General features: G+C 43.7%; 2 protein-coding genes across 8 annotated transcripts in view; one reads left to right on the top strand and one right to left on the bottom strand.

The window, feature by feature from the left end:
- TIAM2 (TIAM Rac1 associated GEF 2) overlaps positions 1-6697 on the top strand; it is a 226861-nt gene extending 220164 nt beyond the window's left edge. For all 4 annotated transcript variants that reach the window (XM_059176685.1, XM_059176686.1, XM_059176688.1 and 1 more), the window contains 6 exons: positions 903-1011; positions 1645-1703; positions 2340-2445; positions 3496-3583; positions 3937-4091; positions 5572-6697. In XM_059176685.1, coding sequence (XP_059032668.1) covers positions 903-1011; positions 1645-1703; positions 2340-2445; positions 3496-3583; positions 3937-4091; positions 5572-6182 — 1128 coding nt within the window. In that variant the 3' untranslated portion in view covers positions 6183-6697. The remainder of the gene's footprint in view (positions 1-902; positions 1012-1644; positions 1704-2339; positions 2446-3495; positions 3584-3936; positions 4092-5571) is intronic.
- Positions 5128-22484, bottom strand: part of TFB1M (transcription factor B1, mitochondrial) — a 73398-nt gene continuing 56041 nt past the window's right edge. For 2 of the 4 annotated variants that reach the window (XM_059176695.1, XM_059176698.1), the window contains 3 exons: positions 9644-9771; positions 6811-7096; positions 5128-6246 (listed from right to left, as the gene is read on the bottom strand). In XM_059176695.1, the coding sequence (XP_059032678.1) occupies positions 6853-7096; positions 9644-9771 (372 nt within the window). In that variant the 3' untranslated portion in view covers positions 5128-6246; positions 6811-6852. Of the gene's footprint in view, positions 6258-6810; positions 7097-8186; positions 8466-9643; positions 9772-22484 lie in introns of those variants that run through there. The other 2 variants (XM_059176696.1, XM_059176697.1) reach the window with 2 other exon arrangements.

Genomic DNA, 22484 nt, shown 5'->3' with positions numbered 1-22484 from the left:
TTCTGGGAGGCATTTGTTCGCTGCATCTATAGGTGGTCTCCAAACTAGGCCACTGTGTTCAGGCTCTCCTATAGGAGAATATGCTTTTTTTTCTTTTAAATCTTAGTGCTTGCAATAAGCCATACTCATTTAAGTATCAGTGGAACATAAAATTCATTGTACTGGTTTAAGAATGTAACCTTATTTCACCTTAACATTGTATGAAAGTAAACAAGTATCACTAAGCTTATATCCCTACCTCCTCCTCCCTTTCCATGGGACGTGAGGCAGGACTCATCCCAGAGGTGGGCTCGTACATGGAGAGCGCGAGCTGACGGGGAGGCAGTGGGAGCTAGCAGCTAGAGAGAATCTGATATCTAACATTGGTGGCTATGTCCTTACTTACAGAATTAGTTGAAGTGGAATTTGAAAATTTCTGTATTTTTCTTTTCTGGTTGATTACTAAACTAGAATCTTGAGCTTTTAAAGTCTACGAATAAGGAAACAGTTTCCGTAGAGAAGGCAAGAACAGAAAACAACTGGAGTTTAATTTTTTGTTACAGTTTCAGTGTTGGTCCTTTTTCTTTGCAGGCGTAGTCTAGTTATGGATCAGGAGAGTGAATGTGCTAGAGCCTGAGGTCAATATTAATGAAGATACTTTGGATGGACCTCAATGTCCATTTACATATAATATGTACACTGAACCAAACTCCCGTTCTAATTCTGATTTTATTCAAAGTTCGATGCTTTGCTCATATTTTCAAAACCTATATACTATTTAAAGGCCCTATGTTTATGGGGGGCATAAAAATCATATTGAATGTACTTGGAATCCTCATATATACGTATGTGATTCAGTGTCCAACATGAGACAGCGTACCCCTGTGGTCTCTATGTCTTCATCTCCCGTTTTTATGATACAGGTAACGGAACTTTCCATGGGGGAGCTTCTGATGCACTCTGCAGTTTCCTGGTTGAATCCATTTCTGTCTCTAGGAAAAGCCAGAAAGGACCTTGAACTCACAGTGTTTGGTTAGTATCCCATTTTGAAAGAATGTAAACTTTAAAAAGGCTGGTGAAAATGAAGATCTTTCTAGACCCACGAGTCCAGCTAACTCCTGGTTTTCAGAAGGAGTTGGAATCATTGCTGTAATGGCTTTTGACTTAACAGAGCCAGCCTCCAACTATTTAAAATGCTGTCGCTCTGCATACTCATTATCTTGTTCTCCCTTCTGCTTGGCTTAGTGGTTCTGGCCAAGTGTTACAGAAACAGATCTCCTGAGGCTATTTTGAAACCTGCTATCTTAATTGTTTGCTGCATTTCAAAATGTCTTAATTCTCACTAAGACCAATTATAGACCGTGTATTCTCACTGAGATGAACACCATGTCCTCAAATTTCAATAAAACAAAACAGGGATTTTTTAAAAAAATCGCCAAGACCTCCTTCAGATGATCACTTTTAAGTAAGGAGATATTTGTGCATCATTGGCAATCTGGTCGGAGGGAGAGCAGCATTTATTCCCTCCTGTGCTCGTATAGGGGGATCTTGGAGCATCCTAAGTTTGAAGAGCTTTGTTCTATTCAAACATTCTAAGTCTTAGTTCAATCTTGGAAGAAAGTTTGTACAAATAATGAAAGACTTTTTTTCTTTTTCTTTCTTTAGTTTTTAAGAGAGCTGTCATCCTGGTTTATAAAGAAAACTGCAAACTGAAAAAGAAATTGGTAAGACAAGAAGTATATTTCACGAAAGCTACCTCTTCATGGCTCTGTCCTGGCAGTATTGACGCGAGACGCGCGCTCAGCAGCAGCGCCTGGCTAGACTAACAGGACTTACTCCCGGGGTGACTAACCAAACCAGACCCTCGGGCTGTTTCTTATTCTCCCCACAAACAACGTCCGTTTTAAAAGAAGATTTATACAAATACCTGTGCTGGGGCCTACACAGAAAATCAGCTTCCCTATCCCTGAAAATGGCCCATGTTTGCACCATGCATGTAAGAGACTACGTAACTTTGTTTTCAAACGACTTTTAACCTTAGTTCAAACAAAAACAAAAACAAAAACCTTAGCTTAGCTGTGGATACCACAAGCCATCAATGATTACTGTTCAGAAGGAAGGAGGACACAGAGGGCTGGTTGTCATTCTTGCTTGTGTCTAGCCGTCTGTGCTGCCCAGACCACAGCTCTGCCGCCGCCCCCCCCCCCCCCCCCCCCCCAGTCTGAGCTCTGAGAACCGGGAGTGTACCTGCACCCTGACCACTCACACAGCTGTAAAGAACTGCAAGTTTCGAGTCCCTCCACAGGTCTCTGAGTGAGAGCTTGCTCTAACACTTTTCTCTGGGGGCTTTCCTGTTACAGCCCTCGAATTCCCGGCCTGCACACAACTCTGCTGACTTGGACCCATTTAAATTTCGCTGGTTGATCCCCATATCCGCACTTCAAGTCAGACTGGGGAATACAGCAGGTAATGGTTTCCTGCGGTAGGATGCCAGGAAAAACTTTTTTTTTTTTTTTAAATTTTCTAAGATTTTATTTGTCAGAGAGAACACCAGCAGGGAGAGTGGCAGGCAGAGGGAGAAGCTGGCTCCCAGAGCACGGAGCCTGGTATAGGACTCGATCCCAGGACCCGGGGCTCATGACCTGAGCTAAAGGCAGAGGCTTTTAACTGAGCCCCCGAGGCATCCCCAGGAACACACATTATAATGGTACTTATTTGCATTGTGGAATGAAAACCTAGGAAGGAACCTTGGGAATAATTTTTGAGTTTTATTTTATAGGCAAAGAAAAGGACAAGAGAGATGTTTTTTTGTTTTTAAACAGACTTTTAGAAAAAGTAAATGCCAAATTTGGCTTTTCTTTGCCAAGTATCTATCTCTTGTGTCCTTATTTTTGCTATCAATGGTTTTCAACACTTTTTCCCTAATATTCTGATACCTAAAATTTGTTAAACAAAGGACCATAAACCTAAATTTAAAAAATTCTGATACACCAGAAAATTCCTTAAAATTAAACAATATTATACGTGATATTAGAAAACAAAACTTCAACCTTGGAAAATTGTTCAGAGGTCCTTCTAGAATAACCATGTTCTGGAGACGATGCCTCTGGTGGCAGAAAGGACCAACAGTCTAAGGCATGCACCGATGCTCTGGGTCCATTTCATTTTTGTTTGAACGGGGACTGACTTTGGGCTGACCTGTTTTACCTCAAGGACCTGAGCACATCCTACTGTTCCTTTCAAAGAATACAATGAATGGAATGGGGTTGACCAACAAGATCCATTTAATCTCTTTCCCAGAGAGCTGGAATCCAGGGCTAGGGAGAAAGCAGACCGAGGTGGATGGAAAACTACCAGGAAATGTAGAAAGTAACTAAGAAGTACTTTGGTAACTATTTGTGAAAGTCACACATAGAATGAGACACGAAAGAAAATGATGAGACTCAGGACAGGGAGTATTTGACTTTTGAACTTGACATCTCTGGCAAAATTGTAGACTTGTTTCCTTTCACACAGGGACAGAAAATAATTCTGTATGGGAGCTGATCCATACGAAATCAGAAATAGAAGGACGACCAGAAACTGTCTTCCAACTGTGCTGCAGGTATTTCCGACTTCCAAAAATTAGAGCCAATGGGAAAAAGAATTACGCTCTCTTAAAAATGGGAGTTTATTTTAGTGCTCTCCTGAATTTTGATGACTTTGGGATCACACCCAGCCTCCCCCGCAAATGGCAGCTATGTCTGTAGTAGAATACATTGATTGAATATATATCCACATCTTAGTGCTCAAAGGCGCTTCAAAAATGATCATTTTTCCTTTGGTAAGTGAGGAGACCACGACACACAGAGGCTGGGTCACTTGCTGTCAGGACGCGTCAGGTCCACACCCGGGAATGCGGACACGAAGCACAATGACTTGGGACATGACTGCTGTTTTCTCTTCCCTCCTCACCAGTGACAGTGAAAGCAAAACCAACATCGTCAAGGTGATTCGCTCTATTCTGAGGGAAAACTTCAGGCGTCACATCAAGTGTGAATTACCCCTGGAGAAGACCTGTAAGGACCGCCTGGTCCCCCTTAAGAACCGAGTTCCTGTTTCAGCCAAGTTAGGTGAGAACTTCGTGTTTATGCAGGAAATCATGGGCTTCTCTGTAAGAATGTATGTATGTGCTTGTGACACAGCATTGAGTCATCACTTTGTAGAGTACCGGGGTGGGGGGGGGGGGTGTCTGTAAGCCCTGAACCAGACACCCAGATCCACAGAGTAGTGTGTGAAGGTGGTGGAGATTTTATTTCAAGGAACTTAAGGGACATCTCAGTGGCTCATTTGGTGAAGTGTCTGCCTTCAGCTGAGGTTGTGATCCCCAGGTCCTGGGATTGAGCCCTGTGTCAGGCTCCCTGCTCAGTGAGGAGCCTGCTTCTCCCTCTGCTGCTCGCCCTACTTGTGCTCTCTGCCCCCTCTCGCTGACAAATAAGTAAACTCTTAAAAAAAAGAAACTTAAAATGCCTCTTGCTCCCACACCTTGTATAAACTATAACCACCCCCAACCCCAAGGCCTCATCTTACCAGCAGCCGACAGAATCTCTCCACCTCTTCCACCGGGATGTGCAGGACTCCCGGGCCTTAGCTTGGCTTACTGCAGTTCTCCTAGAGCTCGGAACAGCTCAAGGCATCTAGAAAGCCAATACTTGATGACTTAATACCAAGAAACCTTATATTCATTCTGACCCAGTCAATTAAGTCACCAAATTACACTTCCCTTAAACTTTCTGGCTGCTTTTAAAATTTCAGTTAAAATGTTAAATTTCCTGCTTTTAAAATTTCAGCTTAAACTCTTTCTGTATTAACTGTTTTGTTAATATCTTTGGTCTTGTTTGTAGTCTTTAAATTATTTCTTTTCTCTTTATTGGTCACAGTGTGACCTCTTTCAAATTCACTGTATATATATATATTTTTTCTATTGCCAAAATAAGCTGTAGCCATTGAAACTTTACTGTTATTACACACACAAACACATCACAGCAGAGCCCCCTTTTCCCTTCAACCCAAGAGAAGAGAACTAAACACACATGAATGATTAAATCATTCCTATTAAATCTCTGGAAGTTGGCTAGAAGTTCCAGCAGAGACAGTACTCACGAGTGATGAAGGGCGTTTTTCTACTTTTAATGGGCAGCAAGGCAAACAGACAAGGTGAGAAGGTAGGTGTACAAATACGGCATAATCTTTGTTGTCCAATTTCATTAGTGAAAGAAAGGGGCCTAGATTTTATTCGTAACTAAGAGTCCTAGCCTTTGTAATAGTTTATAGCTTGTGGTCCTATCTAAACAATTGAGCTCTGGTAATAGGCCATCTAGAAACTCCAAATCATCCAACGTAAAATTTCAAATAAACCTAAGTAAAAAATTTCCACACCTGCAGTATCTGCGAGGTTCTTTTTCCCCCACAAGTCCCAGGATATTGGTAACAGGAGTGAGATGATGATGAAATCTTAAGTAATTAAGGTGATACATCTTATACATTGCGAGTATGGGGCATTGTAGAGTCCGTTTCTCGATCATGAGGGGAAACGCGCTTCTCTCATTGCAGCCTCCTCCAGATCCTTAAAAGTCCTCAAGAATTCCTCCAGCAGCGAGTGGCCCGGCGAGCCCAGCAAGGGCAGCAGCTCGCTGGACTCTGACGAGGGCAGCCTGAGCAGCGGCACGCAGAGCAGCGGATGCCCCTTGGGCGGGAGCAGGCAGGATTCCCTGCAGCAGCCCCAGCCGGGCCTGGCTGATCTGTCGGACAGTCTCATCAAAGAGAGTGACATTCTGAGCGACGACGAGGACGACTACCATCAGACTCTCCAACAGGGCAGCCCTACCAAAGACATTGAGATTCAGTTCCAGAGACTGCGGATCTCCGACGCCCCGGACGCCAAGCCAGCCGAGCAGCCCGGCACGGAGGGCCGGCCCAAGGGGGAGCAGCCCAAGCTGGTGCGGGGGCACTTCTGCGCCATTAAACGGAAAGCCAACAGCACCAAACGGGACAGGGGAGCTTTGCTGAAGGCACAGATTCGTCATCAGTCCCTCGACAGCCAGTCTGAAAATGCCAACCTTGATCTCGGTTCTGTTCTGCAGCGGGAGTTCAGTGTCCAGAGTTTAACCTCGGTGGTCAACGAGGAGTGTTTTTATGAAACAGAGGGCCACGGACAGTTGTAGTCCAGTCTCCGGCCAGACGTGGGCTCGGCTGCTTGTTTCACTTAAACTGGTGGCCAAGTAGAAACTGCAAAAAAAACTACTCATTATTGGGTTTTGTGCAGCATACATTTTCCCACAAAATAGTTGTAAAGATTTAAGTTATTTTAATTTATTGTAGATCAGAAAACTAGATTAAACTGATCAGAATCTGTAAATTACTTAGTTTATATCCCTTTTGAGCAGGTATCAAAATGACTTAGGATCCTTAAAATTGCAGTCTATTTTAATTTATGTGGAAGAAGTAAGATGGGGAGTTGTGATTAATAGTTTTTAAAAGGTCATTGTTTTTTTCCAATCCTTCGGGGCATTTCCTTTGAGCTGTTAGTTTTTGCTTTATTTAAAGCATATTTATTTTTAATGGGGGTGAGGGGCACAATGTGCAGATATTTCACTTTTGTAAGGTTGTAACAGATGCTGTTTATACTGAACATGTTATATCTATGCAGTATATATATTAAAAGAGCGCTTGTACTGTATCTTATTTGATTATAGTTATTTTCTCTACCAAGCTGCACAGTAAAAGGGAAGGGAGTCACATCTGGTAATCGCATTTTTGTTGTCCTTCTGTAGAAGACAAGAGAGTACACACCTGAGCAGCTCAACACTGTGGAAAGCAAAATTTGGTTTGCTGTTAGAGTCTGTGTTTCTCCTTGTCATCCTCTTTTTCCTGGTTTTTGCTTTTATTTTGTTTGAGTTCTTCTCTGAAATTATAAGCAAAGAGCAGTGGGTCTTCATCACACATTTTTCGGTAAACGTCACACAGACTCTTAAAATGTGACACCGAGAGCTGGGTGGGTCGAAGGGTAGGGTCCACGTCTGCCAACTCTAACAGTTTTCCAGTGCTTTCCACGCGCTCAACCTCAGGGAATAACATTCTGAGGAAAGAAAATAATCAAAATTTTACTAAGGAATTCTGTAAATCAGAATGCTTCTTCCTTCTGCTCTCATTTGAAAATGACATTATTTCGACAACTGACAAGTGGAGGGAGTGGAGACAGCTGGAGTGACCTCGGGGCCCCAGGCCAACGGAGAAGGATTTTGACCGTGGCACCAGGTACAAAGGACCACTGAAGGCAGAACTCCTCTGACCTGTGAGGTGTGTCCACGAGGAAAAATATCTTCCAAAGCTCAATCAATAGAAGCACCTTTAAGGTAAGTTTAAAGAAACGTCTACTCAGTTGTATTCTTGTAGAAATGTCAGATTTGCTTTTTTTTTTTAAATAAGAGACTTGTCTTATTTCTTGATTCTCTTAGCTTTTGTGACTTGTCACCCCCTAGGAATGACCTTTCTCTGCAAAGTTTAAAAATAGGTGAGATGAAAATGCAAACAGTTCCCTTTTTTAGATTTACCTTGTAGCATTTTTGCAACCGATTTGAAGTATGTATTTTAAATTTCATCTAACCAAGCTGATCATGGTTTTAAAGCGAATAACAAAACTGAATGAAAGGCTGCAAAGCTACACCTGGATTTTCTTTCTTTTCTCAACAGTTGATGGCTCTACGGGGCGCACAGGTCATGGCCAGTGGAGATGGGAGTTTTTCGTACAGGCTGCTGGTCCTCTCAGTAAGGAACTGAACTGCCCGTTCCCAATGGTGTTGGGTGAGCTGTGATCTCAGAGTTCAGGTTCATGGCAAACGGGGGGGAGCACTGTGTGGGTGCGTGTGACAGAAGGACACCAACAGGTCTAAGCGGGGCACCCTATTTGGGGTCCCTCTCTGCACAAAGAACTGCGCATATGAGACGAAGGGGCCCACCACTTAAGGTGGAAACACCGGGGCCAGCTATGAGGCCCATTCCAGGATTTCCAAAAGTAGGATGCACTTTCTGTGATTTTTTTTCCTCCCCCTCCATGAATCAGGGCCATTGTGTACAGCTGTGCAAGTCTCACCTGCGTGCAGGGTGAGTGTGAGCCGAAATCCGGCTTGGCTTCTACTTGTCAAATAACGCACGTCGCGCTGGGGCCTCCAGCTTACCAGGGGTGGTAATGTGCTGCCATTCTTCCCACCGGCACCAAGACAGCCGGTGGCATCCGTCACGGACTCTGCTCCAGTATAAATCCTGGCCTAATTAGAGCCAGCAAATGGCAAGACAAGGATTTAGCAGCAGTCAGCTCAGATCCTCCAGAATTTGTGTGGGCTGCAGGGGTTTCAGGACGCGGCTGCTCGCCTGAACCTGAAGTCATTCCACGGGCTAAGAGGACACTTCATGGAACCAGAGAGAGCGTGGAGAGATGAGGCTTTTGTCTAAAGGGGAGGTGGGATCAGAAGATGAGAAACGTGTGCCTAGGAAGCCAGGTGCCTTTAACAGCTAGACTTTGGCTATTATTAGTTGGCAGCCTTTTAAAAACACATATCACACACAGCTTCCTGCCTTACTTGGGCCTAATTAAACATTTTCTTGGCTGAAAATATCACTGAGGTCATTTCAGGGCCTCTGGACGTGCGTGGGCCCTGACGCACTGCCTTCTGTCTGGGTTTCCAGACGGTGGCTGTGCACAGAGCAGGAAGCGCGGCAGAGGGCAGGAGCCCCCGCTACATACAAACGCGCTTGCAGGAACACCTCGTGACGTCGTGCTGGTTGTTTCAACATCTTACCTGCTTCCTAGTTCTAAGTGTGTCCTTGAAAGAGATACAGCAACTTGGTGGAAAGTGCCCAGTAATTTAATCAACTGCCTAACGGACCCTCCATAGAGACCCTTAAATGATGGGTTCAGAGAGCTCCATGCTGGGAGGTGAGGAGCCCAGAGAGGGCACAGAAGCCCTATACCTCTTCCATGTGGCTGTTCCTGAGCTAGAGTCTTTATAATAGCTCGATAAATGAAAGTGTTTTCTTGAGTTCTGTGAGCTATTCCAGCAAAAGAGCGAACCTGAAGTGGCGTGGGGTGGGGGGGGGGGGGTCAGAGAAATGCCCATTTTGTGACCTGTGGCTCAGACGCGTAAGCAGGGACACTTGTGACTAGCTTCTGAAGTGGGAGCAGTCTTGTGGCCCCTGAGCCCTTAACCTGTGGGTTCTGTGTCACTCTGGGTGGTTCATGTCAGACTTGAACTGCAGGACAACTAGTTGGTGCCTAAAGACCTGGAGGAGTTGTTGGTGTTGGAAAAACCACCACACAACGGGGTCAGAAGTGCTGAGCATAAGAACAGCTCAAATGGCCTGCCCTGAGAACTCAAGGTCATTCTCAACTGCGCGAGTGTGTTTTTAGCTTGTACTGATGCTAAAGCGAAACCTGCTGGCAGCCTCTGAGCTTAAAGCAGGACATCGCCTTTTCCTCTGGGGCACTCAGTTTGTTCATCTCAGGATCTGAATGGCAAGTGACATTTACAGATAGCGTGAAAAATCCTAAAAACAAGGTTTTTAATTTTTAAAAGTGCTTAAGGATTTTAGAAAGGGTGCCAGAGAAAGGCAGAGAAGGTGTTCTTACCCAAGCCCTCGGTAGCAGTACTTCCTCCGGAACTGAAATGCATTCTGAACAACCTTCTCCACCAGCTTGAAGGGCTGCTCGATCCTGGGCTGCACCAGGGGGGTGAAGTGCACCACGCCCACGTCCACCTTCGTGGAGAACAAACATGCATCATTTTGTGGCATGGCAGAACGTGACTAAACAATTCGTCTTTGTCAAACAGGCAGTTGGTTCTGGACCCCGTGGTTCTCATAAACCCTTACGTGGACTCCGGCTTCATCCCCTGCAGGCCGGTAAGCTGCCGCACTTGGCCTTGAGCTGACGCAGTCATCCCAGTTGCGTCTGCTCTGTAATGACCTCCGTAGACCTGTGCTGGATGATCCCTTAATTTTATAATGTGTTTACAATGGCCTTTAAGATCAATCCAAGTAATCATTAAAGTCAGCAGGCAGCTAAGAGAGAGCATTCTAGTACTTTGCTTCGCTTTGGAATGTGGAAAAAATAAGCTGCTGCAGCAGTTCTGGCTAAACGGCCGGGCTTCCAAACACAGAAGAGACGGCAGATGGCCCCCCAGGGACCACTTAGTGCTAAACTCCCCAGAAAGGGAATCAGTTAGGACACCACTTATTTTGGGTAGAGACACTGATTAATGAGCTGGCCCAAATTCATGCCTGTCATCTGCACGGCCACATCACTTTCTGGGGGCGACCTGAAATGTTCTGGGAGGCCCAGGCAGGATCAAACAGAAAGTGGAATCTCCACCCCCTCCCCATGTCAACTGTATGAGTGGTGAACTAGCACTAGCAGTTGAGATTCTTTAATTATCAGAAAATAAAAGTTTTCAGGCATATCTGTTAAGAGATTTATACCCTTAGTCTAAAAATGGACTCATGGTAATTCACAAGTCTATATTCAGAATAACAAAGCAACAGTATTGCAAGTAAAGACAAAGGAGAAACAGGAGTCAGAGCAGTTACCATACACAAAATGCTGGACAGAGCCTATGGGCTAATGAATGGGAAGTCTGTTCCTAATTTACAAAAGCCTTAGTCTCTAAGGAGTTGTAAATTTGCTACTTAGAACATCACACATACTCTACAAAGGCTAAGTACGTACAGCAACTGGTGCAGTAGGGGTCGCACCACTGCTTTTCAGAAGGAATTCACTCCATTTTTAAAATTCCACAGGGGTTATCTTGTTCTCTTGCTTCTAAAAATCCTTGTGGCTATCAAACTCCTTAAAATCAGCCTGTCATACATGAGAATGGGAGTGTGTTCAGTTTCTTGATTTTAGGGTGTTGGAAAAGTACTTGTGTATGATGTGTGGACAAGAAAAGAAAATGAAGACATGCCCGGCCCCAGGGGCCCTGGACAGGCTTTTTGAAGAGGAGCCAGTGGTGTTTCACCTGCTGCCTTGACTTACTCTTTCCTTGAACAATCACTGATCCTGTCCCTAATGTCTCGGATCAGCGGCGGCGCACCTGCAGGATACCTAGAGGCGGCCCGTGGGAGGCGTGCTGAGGACGGCCTCGGCCGCAGAGTGAAGACCGCCAGCAGAGAGGCCCTTCCACACCGACTCCCCGAAATATCCATCAGCCTTCAGGCTGCTTTAGTGGAATAGTAGTTATTACACTGCAGAGAGTGACTATCTGTAACGTTAAATGTTCTCATTAAATTTAAAGTTTCTCAAATTGTGTTCTGTGTGTTGCTTCATCAGTTTCTCCGAATTCAGTAATGAGTACTTGGACAGGAAGTGAGGTGCTGGGTTAACAAGCCAGGACCTTCTGTGGACTGGCACAAACCACCACCAGGCTCCAGGGGTCTGCGAGAGTCACTGAGGAGGCTAAGGTGGCCTCGGGGTTTTGGTGGAGTGGACAGAAGCATGGCAGTGAACAGGAAGAAAACCCGGCTTCCTCTGAAAGCATTTCTGTGACAGGAAAAGAGCTCACGTGTGGAGGACGGAGGAAGAAGCCGCCCCGAATCAACGATAATGACTTTCAATGCCAAAGACTCTGCTCACAAACTCTGAAACATCCATCCCCACTTTTCCTCCTGTTGATCTGGAACACAGACGTGAACCCACATGTCCAGGAAGGTTCTAGGCCTCGCCCTACCCCATCCCTCTCCACCTCCCCGTGCCACTTCCCCCACTAGAGCCCACTGGCATGGCGTCCCGTCCTTGCCCCCTACTCTGCCGCCCTCCACGGCGACTCGCCGCCCATTCTTCCCCTTTACCACGGAATTCTTCACAGGCACCCGGGGTGATCCAACAGCCTCCCACTCTCCAAGGAAGCTACTCGGTTAGCGAAATGGGATACAATCTGAGCCCCGGCTAACCCCAGCCCATGAAATATAAAAACTATATACTGTGCAAGTATTATCAAGGACAAAGGCTCAAATACAGGGTTAGATACAATCTCCTTCAGAAACGGCCACTTCCAGCTTTTTTGGATTTTAAAATGTGGCCTCTTTGTCTGATTTTATTCCTTTGAAATAAGGTTGCTGTTTACAAATACAGGAAATGTCTCGCATTTGCTTTAGATAAAGTTCTTTAAGCCCAGTACGAATATAGCAGCGCCCTATGTTAACTGCAGGAGCCTTCTGAAGTCGGGGTGTAATTTTGTTACCCAATTAGGCTGGCTACAGGATATCCCAGCTTCAAGAAAATACCCGCTCACCCTCTGATCCAATACCGTTCCCATGGAGCGGAAGGACCCTGAGAAACTCAGTGTGAAAAGGACTACTTCCACAGTGTGTCCTGCTTCTCTGGGAAACCTCCTGTACTCTTCTCTACTCCTGACGCCAAAAGCACTTTTCAGTGCTTCTGAATGATGGAGCCCATTTTCTCTTGAAATACAGGAAAGCTGCTTGGTAACTAGGGTAACAGATAAAAAAATGCTTTTTACTTATAATTGAATGCTTATTTAAAAATTGCAACCATTATTTTTTGCTTCCCTGAATTTTAACTCTCTTAAAGGGTTCCCTTACCAAAAAAGAAATCAGTATATAGGCACCAGATGCACTTAAAAATTCTATTTTAATGTTGTCAGACTCTTTCCAAACTCAAGTCTACTGGTATACCCAAATGACCTTCTAAAGCTTCAAATTAAGGGATTTATAGCGAATTTAAATATTTGCCTCTCAAATCCACTCTAATATCAATGCTGTACCACGCTGAGATTATGTTTCCCAACCCTGGCAGCCGTGGCTACAAAAGGCGTCAGGCAGCAGTTCCATTTTCCAGGCCAGCGTGTCTAGGGCATGACTGCTTACGAGCTCAGAGCAGCACTTTGGACTCATAAAGAGACCTGGGATAAGAAGCTGTTCAATCTCCAGCCTTAGATACTGCCAACTCGGATCGAGTCAACGAGAGAAACGGGAACGCTGAAGAACGGGCAGTCAGTTCCTGACCGAGAACTGTAACACGCCCAAGAGCTAAATAACCACCACAGGCACAACAGGGGCCACAAGCTAAGAAACTCAACACTTCCCCTGGCGTTCACGACCATTGAAGGACAATCCGTGGAAGGAAAAATCATTAGGAAGCTACCGTTTATAGTTAGCTGAACCGAAACCATAACTGGGAAAGGCTAGAAGGGTGAGAAGAAGGACAACAGAATCATCGACAAGCCTTCAGGAGCGAGAAGAGAACAATTTTCAAAGCTCAAGGTGGCACAGTCTCGGATTCGTTTCGATGGGATTGGAAAGGGTGTGGCTGCATCTGCGACACCCAGGAGCACCTGAGGTTTGGGAGAAGCACATTCGGGGTCCGGTGAAATGACAAGAGCAAGGTGGGCTTCTGGGGTCCTGCACCCACCAGAGTCTGACTCTTCAGGTGCCTACACCAAGCTAACGACAGCCTCCAGTTACAACTGCCCCGGACACGAGTAACAGAGCGGCAAGTCACTAATGTCTGGGATACTCGAATTACATGTTTTGTAGAGAAACCATCACAAATATGAATGTACATCAAATTTCCTATAACTGGTTTATACTGCCTGTAATCTTTGTTCTAGACCCAACTTAAGGACAGAATTTCTGTTTTAAAACTTTAACATGCAAACACTTTGATAGCATCCCACGTGTACTCAACATGGGCTAAAACACGGTTCATGCCAACACATCTTTCTTTAGAGCTTAGAATTTGTATTTTCCTATAGCAATATCAATTTCTCCATAAGTTCTACCCCACCTTTTCTCCCTCCTATAGACTTTTGAATGGTTTTTCTCTTTCTTCAGAATCATGAAATAGTCACAGTACTTCCCCCTCCGAGCCCAAGTATGTAAGAGACTAGAGCATGGCAGCGAGCTGACAGTGTAGGAGGGTTCCCTCTACATGCTTATTTTACTTTCTAACTCATGGAAGTCTGGGGGTGCCTCAGAGCCTTCCCTATGGATCACAAGAGAAAAAAAATAAGATGACAAAACAGTATTAGAATAATTGGGGTCCCAGAAGAAGAAGAAAAAGAGAGAGGGGCAGAAGGTATATTGGGGCAAATTATAGTAGAGAATTTCCTTAATTTGGTGAAGGGAACAAGCATCAAAATCCAGGAGGCACAGAGAATCCCCCTCAAAATCAATAAAAATAGGTCCATACACTATCATTTAATACTAAAACTTACAAGTCTCAGTGATAAAGAGAAAATCCTGAAAACAGCTCAGAACAAGAGGTCTGTAACATACAACAGAAATATTAGATTGGCAGCAGGCCTATCCACAGATACCTGGCATAGTATATTCAGAGCACTAAACAAGAAAAATATGCAACCAAGAATACTATATCCAGGTAGGCTGTTATTAAAAATAGAAGGAGAGATAAAAAGCTTCCAGGACAAACAAAATTTAAAAGAATTTGCAAACACCAAACCAGCCATACAGGAAATATTGAAAGGGGTCCTCTAAGAAAAGAGAGAGCCTGAAGGTAACAGACCATAAAGGAACAGAGACAATATACAGTAGCAGTCACCTTATAGGCAACACAATGGCACTAAATTCGTATCTTTCAATAGTTATCCTGAATGTATATGGGCTAAATGCCCCAATCAAAAGACATAGGGTATCAGATGGATAAACAAGACCCATTGATACTCTGTCTACAAGAAACTCATTTTAGACCCAAAGACACCTCCAGATTTAAAGTGAGGGGGTGGAAAACCATTTACCATGCTAATGGACATCAGAAGAAAGCTGGGGTGGCAATCCTTATATCAGGTCAATTAGATTTGAAGACAAAGACTATAATAACAGATGAGGAAGGACACTATATAAGAGGTCTGTCCAACAAGAAGATCTAACAATTTTAAACATCTATGCCTCTAACATGGGAGCAGCCAATTATATAAACCAATTAACAAAATCAAAGGAACACATCAACAATAATACAACAGTTAGTAAGGGAATTTAACACCCCTCTTACTGAAATGGACAGGCCATCCAAGTAAAAGATCAACAAGGAAATCAAGGCTTTAAATGACACACTGGACCAGATGGACATCACAGATCTATTCAGAACATTCCGTCCCCAAACAGAATACACATTCTTCTCTAGTGCATATGAAACATTCTCCAGAATAGGTCACATCCTGGGTCACAAATCAGGACTCAACTGATTGGTACTTGGACTCAAGTACCAAAAGATTGGGATCATTCCCTGCATATTTTCAGAATGTTTCAATGCTCTGAAGCTAGAAGTCAATCACAAGAGGAAAGATGGAAAGAACTCAAATACATGGAGGCTAAAGAGCATCCTACTAAAGAATGAATGGGTCAACCAGGAAATTAAAGATGAATTAAAAAAATTCAAGGAAACAGATCTGTTCAAAATCTTTGGGCCTCAGCAAAGGCGGTCCTGAGAGAAAGTATATAGCAGTAACAAGCCTTTCTCAAGAAACAAGAAAGGTCTCAAATACACAGCCTACTCCTACACCTAAAGGAGCTGGAGAAAGAACAGCAAAGAAAGCCTAAACCCAGCACGAGAAGACAAATAATAAATATCAGAGCAGAAATCAATGAAATAGAAACCAAAAGAAGAGTAGAACAAATCAACAAAACTAAGAGCTGGTTCTCTGAAAGAATTAATAAGACTGATAAACCCCTGGACAGACTTATCAAAAAGAAAAGAGAAAGGACCCAAATTAATAAAATCATGAATAAAAAGAGGAGAGTCATCACAACCAACATCAAAGAAATACAAACAATTATAAGAACATATTATAAGCAAATATACGCCAGCAAATTTGTAATTTGTAAGAAATGGATGCATTCCTAGAGGCATATAAACTACCAAAACTGAACCAGGAAGAAATAGAAAACCTGAACAGGCCCATAACCAGTGAGGAGATCGAAGCAGTCATCAAAAATCTCCCAACAAACAAGATACCAGGGCCAGAGAGCTTCCCAGCGGAATCCTACTAAACATTTAAAGAAGAATAATACCCATTCTCCTGAAACTGTTCCAAAAAATAGAAGAGGAAAACTTCCAAACTCATTTTATGAGGCCAGCATTATCTTGATCCCAAAACCAAAGACCCCAATCAAAAAGAATTACAGATCAACAGCCTTGATAAACATGGATGCAAAAATTCTCAGCAAAATACTAGCCAATAGGATCCAACAGGACATTAAAAGGATTATTCACTATGACCAAGTGGGATTTATTCCTGGGCTGCAAGGTTGGTCAACATCTGCAAATCAATCAATGTGATACATTAATGAAAGAACAAGAAGCATATGATACTTATTCTCAACAGATGCTGAAAGAGCATTTGACAAAGTACAACATCCTTTCTTGATCAAAACTCTTCACAGTGGAGGCATAGAGGATACATACCTCATTATCATAAAAGCCATCTATGAAAAACCCACAGGAAATATTCTCAATGGGAAAAAACTGAAAGCTTTTCCCCTTAAGGTCAGGAACACAGCAGCAATGCCCACTATCACTACTGCTATTCAACATAGTACTAGAAATTCTAGCCTCAGCAATCAGACAACCAAAAGAAATAAAAGGCATCTGAATCAGCAAAGAAGTAGTCAAACTCTCACTCTTTGCAGATGATATGATACTTTATGGGAAAAACCCAAAAGACTCCACTCCAAAACTGCTAGAACTCATACTGAAATTCCATAAAGTGTCAGGATATAAAATCAATGCACAGAAATCAGTTGCATTTCTATACACCAGCAGAAAGTAAGGAGTCGATCCCATTTACAATTGCACCCCAAACTGTAAGATATCTAGGAATAAACCTAACCAAAGAGGCAAAGAATCTGTACTCAGAAAACTATAAAGTACTCATGAAAGAAATTGAGGAAGGCACAAAGAAATGGAAAAATGTTCCATGCTCATGGATTGGAAGAAAAAACACTGTGAAGATGTCTATGCTACCTAAAGCAATCTACACATTTAATGCAATCCCTACCAAAATACCATCCATTTTTTTCAAAGCAGTGGAACAATAATCCTAAAATTTATATGGTACCAGAAAAGACCCGAATAGCCAGAGGAATGGTGAAAAAGAAGATCAAAGTTGGTGGCATCACAATTCCAGACTTTAAGCTACAAAGCTGCAATCATCAAGACAGCATGGTACAGGCAGAAAAACAGACACATAGATCAGTGGAACAGAACAGAGTGCCCAGAAGTGGACCCTCAACTCTCTGGTCAACTAATCTTCGACAAAGCAGGAAAGAATGTCCAATGGAAAAAAAGAGTCTCTTCAACAGATGGTGTTGGGAACACTGGACAGCCACATGCAGAAGAGTGAAACTGGACCATTTCCTGACACCATACAGAAAAATAGACTCAAAAGGGATAAAAGACCTTAATGTAAGACAGGAATCCATCAAAATCCTTGAGGAAAACACAGGCACCAACCTCTTTGACCTCAGCTGCAGCAGCTTCTTCCTAGAAACATCACTAAAAGCAAGGGAAGCAAGGGCAAAAATGAACTACTGGAACCTCATCAGGATCAAAAGCTTTTGCACAGCAAAGGAAACAGTCAACAAAACCAAAAGATAACTGACAGAATGGGAAAAGATATTTGTAAGCGACATATCAGATGAAGGGCTAGTATCCAAAATCTAGAAAGAACTTATCAAACTCAACACCCAGAGAACACATAATCCAATCAAGAAGTGGGCAGAAGACATGAACAGACATTTCTGCAAAGAAGACATCCAGATGGACAACAGACGCATGAAAAAGTGCTCCACATCACTCGGCATCATGGAAACACACATCAAAACCACAATGAGATACCACCTCACACCAGGGCTAAAATTAGAAGGGCTAAAATTAACAAGTCGGGAAATGACAGATGCTGGCGAGGATGCAGAGAAAGGGGAAACTTGCTACACTGTTGGTGGGAATGCAAGCTGGTGCAGCCGCTCTGGAAAACAGTATGGAGGTTCCTCAAAAACTTGAAAATAGAACTGCCCTATGACCCAGCAATTGCACTACTGGGTATTTACCCTAAAGATATAAATGTAGTGATCCGAAGGGGCATGTGCACCTGAATTTTATGGCAGCAATGTTCACAATAGTGTAACTATGGAAAGAACATAGATGCCCATCAACAAATGAATGGATAAAGAAAATGTGGCATATATATGCAAAGGAACATGATGCAGCCATCGAAGGAAATGAAATCTTGCCATTTGCAATGATGCAGATGGAACTAGAGGATATTACGCTGAGTGAAATAAGTCGATCAGAGAAAGTCAATTATCGTATGATCTCTCTGATATGAGGAATTAGGCAGGGTGGGAGGCTGTGGTGGGTAGGGAAGGAAAAAATGAAACAAGATGGGATCGGGAGGGAGACAAACCATAAGAGACTTTTTAAAAATTTTTTAAAGATTTTATTTATTTATTTGACAGGCAGAGATCACAAGCAGGCAGAGAGAGAGAGAGAGAGGGAAGCAGGCTCCCTGCTGAGCAGAGAACCTGATGTGGGACTTGATCCCAGGACTCCGAGATCATGCCCTGAGCTGAAGGCAGTGGCTTAACCCACTGAGCTACCCAGGCGCCCCATAAGAGACTCTTCATCTCAGGAAACAAACTGTGGGTTGCTGGGGGGTGGGAGGGAGGGATGGGGCGGCGGGTGATGGACACTGAGGAGGGGATGTGCTGCGGTGAGTGCTGTGAAATGTGTAAGCCTGGTGGTTCATAGACCTGTACCCCTGGGGCAAATAATACACTATAAGTTAATAAAAAAAAATTAAATGTTGCTACCTCTGAAAAAAAATAAATAAGAAACATAAAACTGATGCAAGCTTTATAATTTGGCAAGACCACAAAGTCCTCAGGAACGCACCGCACGCAGTGCCCTGGAGTGTGAGCTGGGGCTGGAGGCAGGAGACCTAGCTGGGCAGGAGACCTAGCTGGGCAGGAGAGAGTCATGCAAGGAAGCCAAAGAGGAACAAGGAAGGAGGAAGGTCAGGCCTGAACTGGGGATCCTCGTGCACCTTCTCAGATACTGCTACCAAATGAGGATGTTAAAAAAACAAACAAACCCACTCTGTCCTGCTCTTCAAAGTAATGTGCAAGGAAGGACAAGAGTGAGGCCCGACAAATACGTATTTATACCACCCGTGGGGCTGACAAAATCAGACCGATCTGCAAATGTCACCACAAAATCCAAGGAGTTTTAATATATTCTAAAATAATGTGAGGAGGGCAGAAAACACGTCCCAAGATCCTTTCTAATAAAGACCTAAAAAGGAGAAAGCAAGCATCAAACTAAGGTAACCGATGCTAAACGAATGTGAGTGCCCCCTTACCCACAGCTGACTTCGTGTGCCTGCGGTTTCCCGCCGTCAGCACAGTCTGGAGGCAGATGATCCTCCTCCTGGGTCCAGTGTCAGAAGGTCACCAGTAGCCTAATGCTGTGACACTGCACTTGTGTCACTCCCCTCCCTTCAGCTCATCATACATTTTATTCTCTCCCACCACCATCATCATCAGAGTGAGTGCAGGTCAGGAAGGTATTTGAGACCACACGTAACTTCCATTACAGTGTAACTGTGCTTCAGTGTTCTACTTTATCATTATTCTTCTCTATTGTGCCTGATTTATAAATTAAACTAGGTACGTATATATAGAAAAAACATGGTGTATAGAGGGCTCAGTCCTATCTGCACTTGTAGGCATCCACTGGGGTCTCAGAACATCTCCCCTGTGGTAAGGGTGGAGGGGGTGGGGAGTACTCTGCATTCCAGACCATAAAAATCAACAGAATGACGATGGCCTCTCAGACATGTGAGGACATACATAAACTAAAGAATATTCATCTTTTTTTTTCCCCCTAGAGAGAGAATGTGAACACACATGCAAGGTTGGGGAGAGGGCAGAAGGAGACGCAGAGAGAATCTTAAGCAGACTCCACACCCAGTGTGAAGCCTGACGTGGGGCCCGATCTCATGACCTGAGCCGAACTCAAGAGAAAGACACTTAACCGACTGAGCCACCCAGGTGTCCCCTGAATTGACATTTTTTAACAAAGTCCTCACTATAACCAACTAATCTATAACCTACCAGTTATAAAAGTTAAATGTCTCCAGGCTAGCCTAAAGCATTCCTTTAAAATGACCATAAATATGAAAGAAAATAACGAGCTGATCATGCTCACAGCTGATACTATAAATTTCCCAAGACTGGGTCAGAGGAGAACATTATTTTAAGACTAAGTCACTCACTTTAAATTTGTGGGACTAGAATAGGTGACTACTTTAACCTTACTCTTACCTGTTCATTATTATTTTTAAAAAGATTTTATTTATTTATTATTTGTCAGAGAGAAAGTGAGCACAAGTAGGGGAAGCAGCAGACTCCCTGCTGAGAGGGAGCCCAATGTGGGGCTTGATCCTGGGACTCCGGGATCGTGACCAGAGCTGAAGGCAGATGCTTAAACCAACTAAGACACCAAGGCGCCCCCGTACATTCATTATTTTTAAAAATCAGAACCTCAGCTTTCCACTGGCATTAAGTGGGCAGCATTTTAAACATACCGTGAGTGGGCATCGCCCCAGACCAATGACGTAAGAGCCATGGGGCCCCGTCCTGGGCCTCAGGCTTTCTAAAAGCCAGATGATGTGATGTGTGGGCAGGAGTGAGGAACCTATGTCTGGTGAACAAGCCCATACAAAAGTATGTATTGTTAGGATTTCTAAAATTTTCAGTTAAATTATTAGGTCCTTCAGAGGAGAGAAAAGCCTGTCTGAATTTCAGATTATCATAACTCAGAAAAACACACTAAGGAAATCACACGTGATTTTTTCTTTAAAATAGCTACATGAAAACATTTTAAAGAAAATAGATGGGCTGCTGAGTCATGGGCCAGCTGCTCTGCAGAGTCGGTCACGGACTCTGCATGGGAAGTGTTTTATGTAAAGCCACAGAGATGTTAGGGTTATGTTTTTTGCAGTTATCCAGACTAACACAGAAAGAAATGACTCGTTATAATAAGACCTAGAAATACATTCTTTTCAGGGCACCTGGGTGGCTCTGTCGGTTAAGTGACTGACTCTTGATCTTGGCTCAGGTCATGATCTCAGGGTCGAGAGATCGAGTCCTGCGTCCGGCTCCATGCCCCGCATGGAACCTGATGAAGATTCTCTTTCCCTCTCCTTCTGCCCTTCCCTGCCCTGCTTGTGCTCTCTATCTAAAGAATTGAAAAAGAAAAAAAGAAATACATCTAAGTAGAGGCAGGGAAGTGCTATGAGCGTAGAAGGGCTTCAAAAATCACAGAATCCTGGGCCTGGATCCCATTGCTGCTACTTACTCATTTCACAACCTTAGTCAAGTCACTTCTCCAGAGCTCAGTTTCTCAAGTGTAAATGAGGATCCCTATTATTTCCCAGGCTTGTCCGGAGAATCAAGCAGCACAGAGCCTCAAATGGTACCCAGCATACAGGAAGCAATTTTATAAACAGTGCATATTATTATGAGGCCAAATGACAAAACCCAAGAGTTACAAAATGACTTAAAATTGCAGTCTCCTTTAGAAAGGACAAAATCATACTTTTAAATCATACAAAGCTAATGTATAGTTTAATGTTATTTTACATGCTCAAAATCAGTATCTGAGTGCATTCAACAAGCATCTGTTGTACCCCTGGTATGTGGCCGGCACCATTCCCGACACAGGAGACACAGTAACGAACAAGTCACAGGAGTCCTCGCCCTCATGGGGTTCCTCAGCCAGGGAGTTAGCAGCAGTGGGGCTCAGAGGTGGTAGGATTCTTGATCTATTTTGAAGTTTAGAACAAAACGATTTGGGTATCGGGTACCCTTGGAATCAAGGAGGTTTTTAAATATCTGGGACCTGCCAAATCAAAGGAGGAGTTCGCCGTGAACAGACGTGGGGAAAACGAGATCTGGCGTGCGGAAGGTCAGCAGTTCGCCTTGTCCCCAACGGGTCGGCCACGTCTATCAGTGACGCCGCACTGGCCGCTGGATATGGAACTCGGGTGTGTGGGGGCAAAGGGCCTGGGAAGAGGCAGAAACTAAGGTAAAGGTAAGATTTATCTACAAAACTCTTTGAACTTAAAAAAGATTTGATTCTCTTTAATGTCCACAGTGGAAGGAGATGAGGCCAGGGAGTTAGACGTCCCTAGCAACCTCTACTTTTCCATCTCCTTTTTTTATATAAGGCATTCCACCTTGATTAAAGGTCTGTGATTTATGGAAGCTATCTGCATTCGGAAGTCTGCTCTTCTAAAAGAGGCAGTTAATATTTTATCGGGTAAGTGTTCCCATCCAGCAGAATGATCACAAATGTTTTGAAAACAGAAATAAGGCCTCCTTATTCTGGAGGCCAGAGCTGGGAGCACGCTGGCCCTTGCACCTGCCATCAGGAGGCC

The sequence above is a fragment of the Mustela lutreola genome, chromosome 6 (genome assembly GCF_030435805.1).
Source record: "Mustela lutreola isolate mMusLut2 chromosome 6, mMusLut2.pri, whole genome shotgun sequence".
Lineage (NCBI taxonomy): Eukaryota > Metazoa > Chordata > Mammalia > Carnivora > Mustelidae > Mustela > Mustela lutreola.
This window is presented reverse-complemented; position numbering and strand designations above follow the sequence as displayed.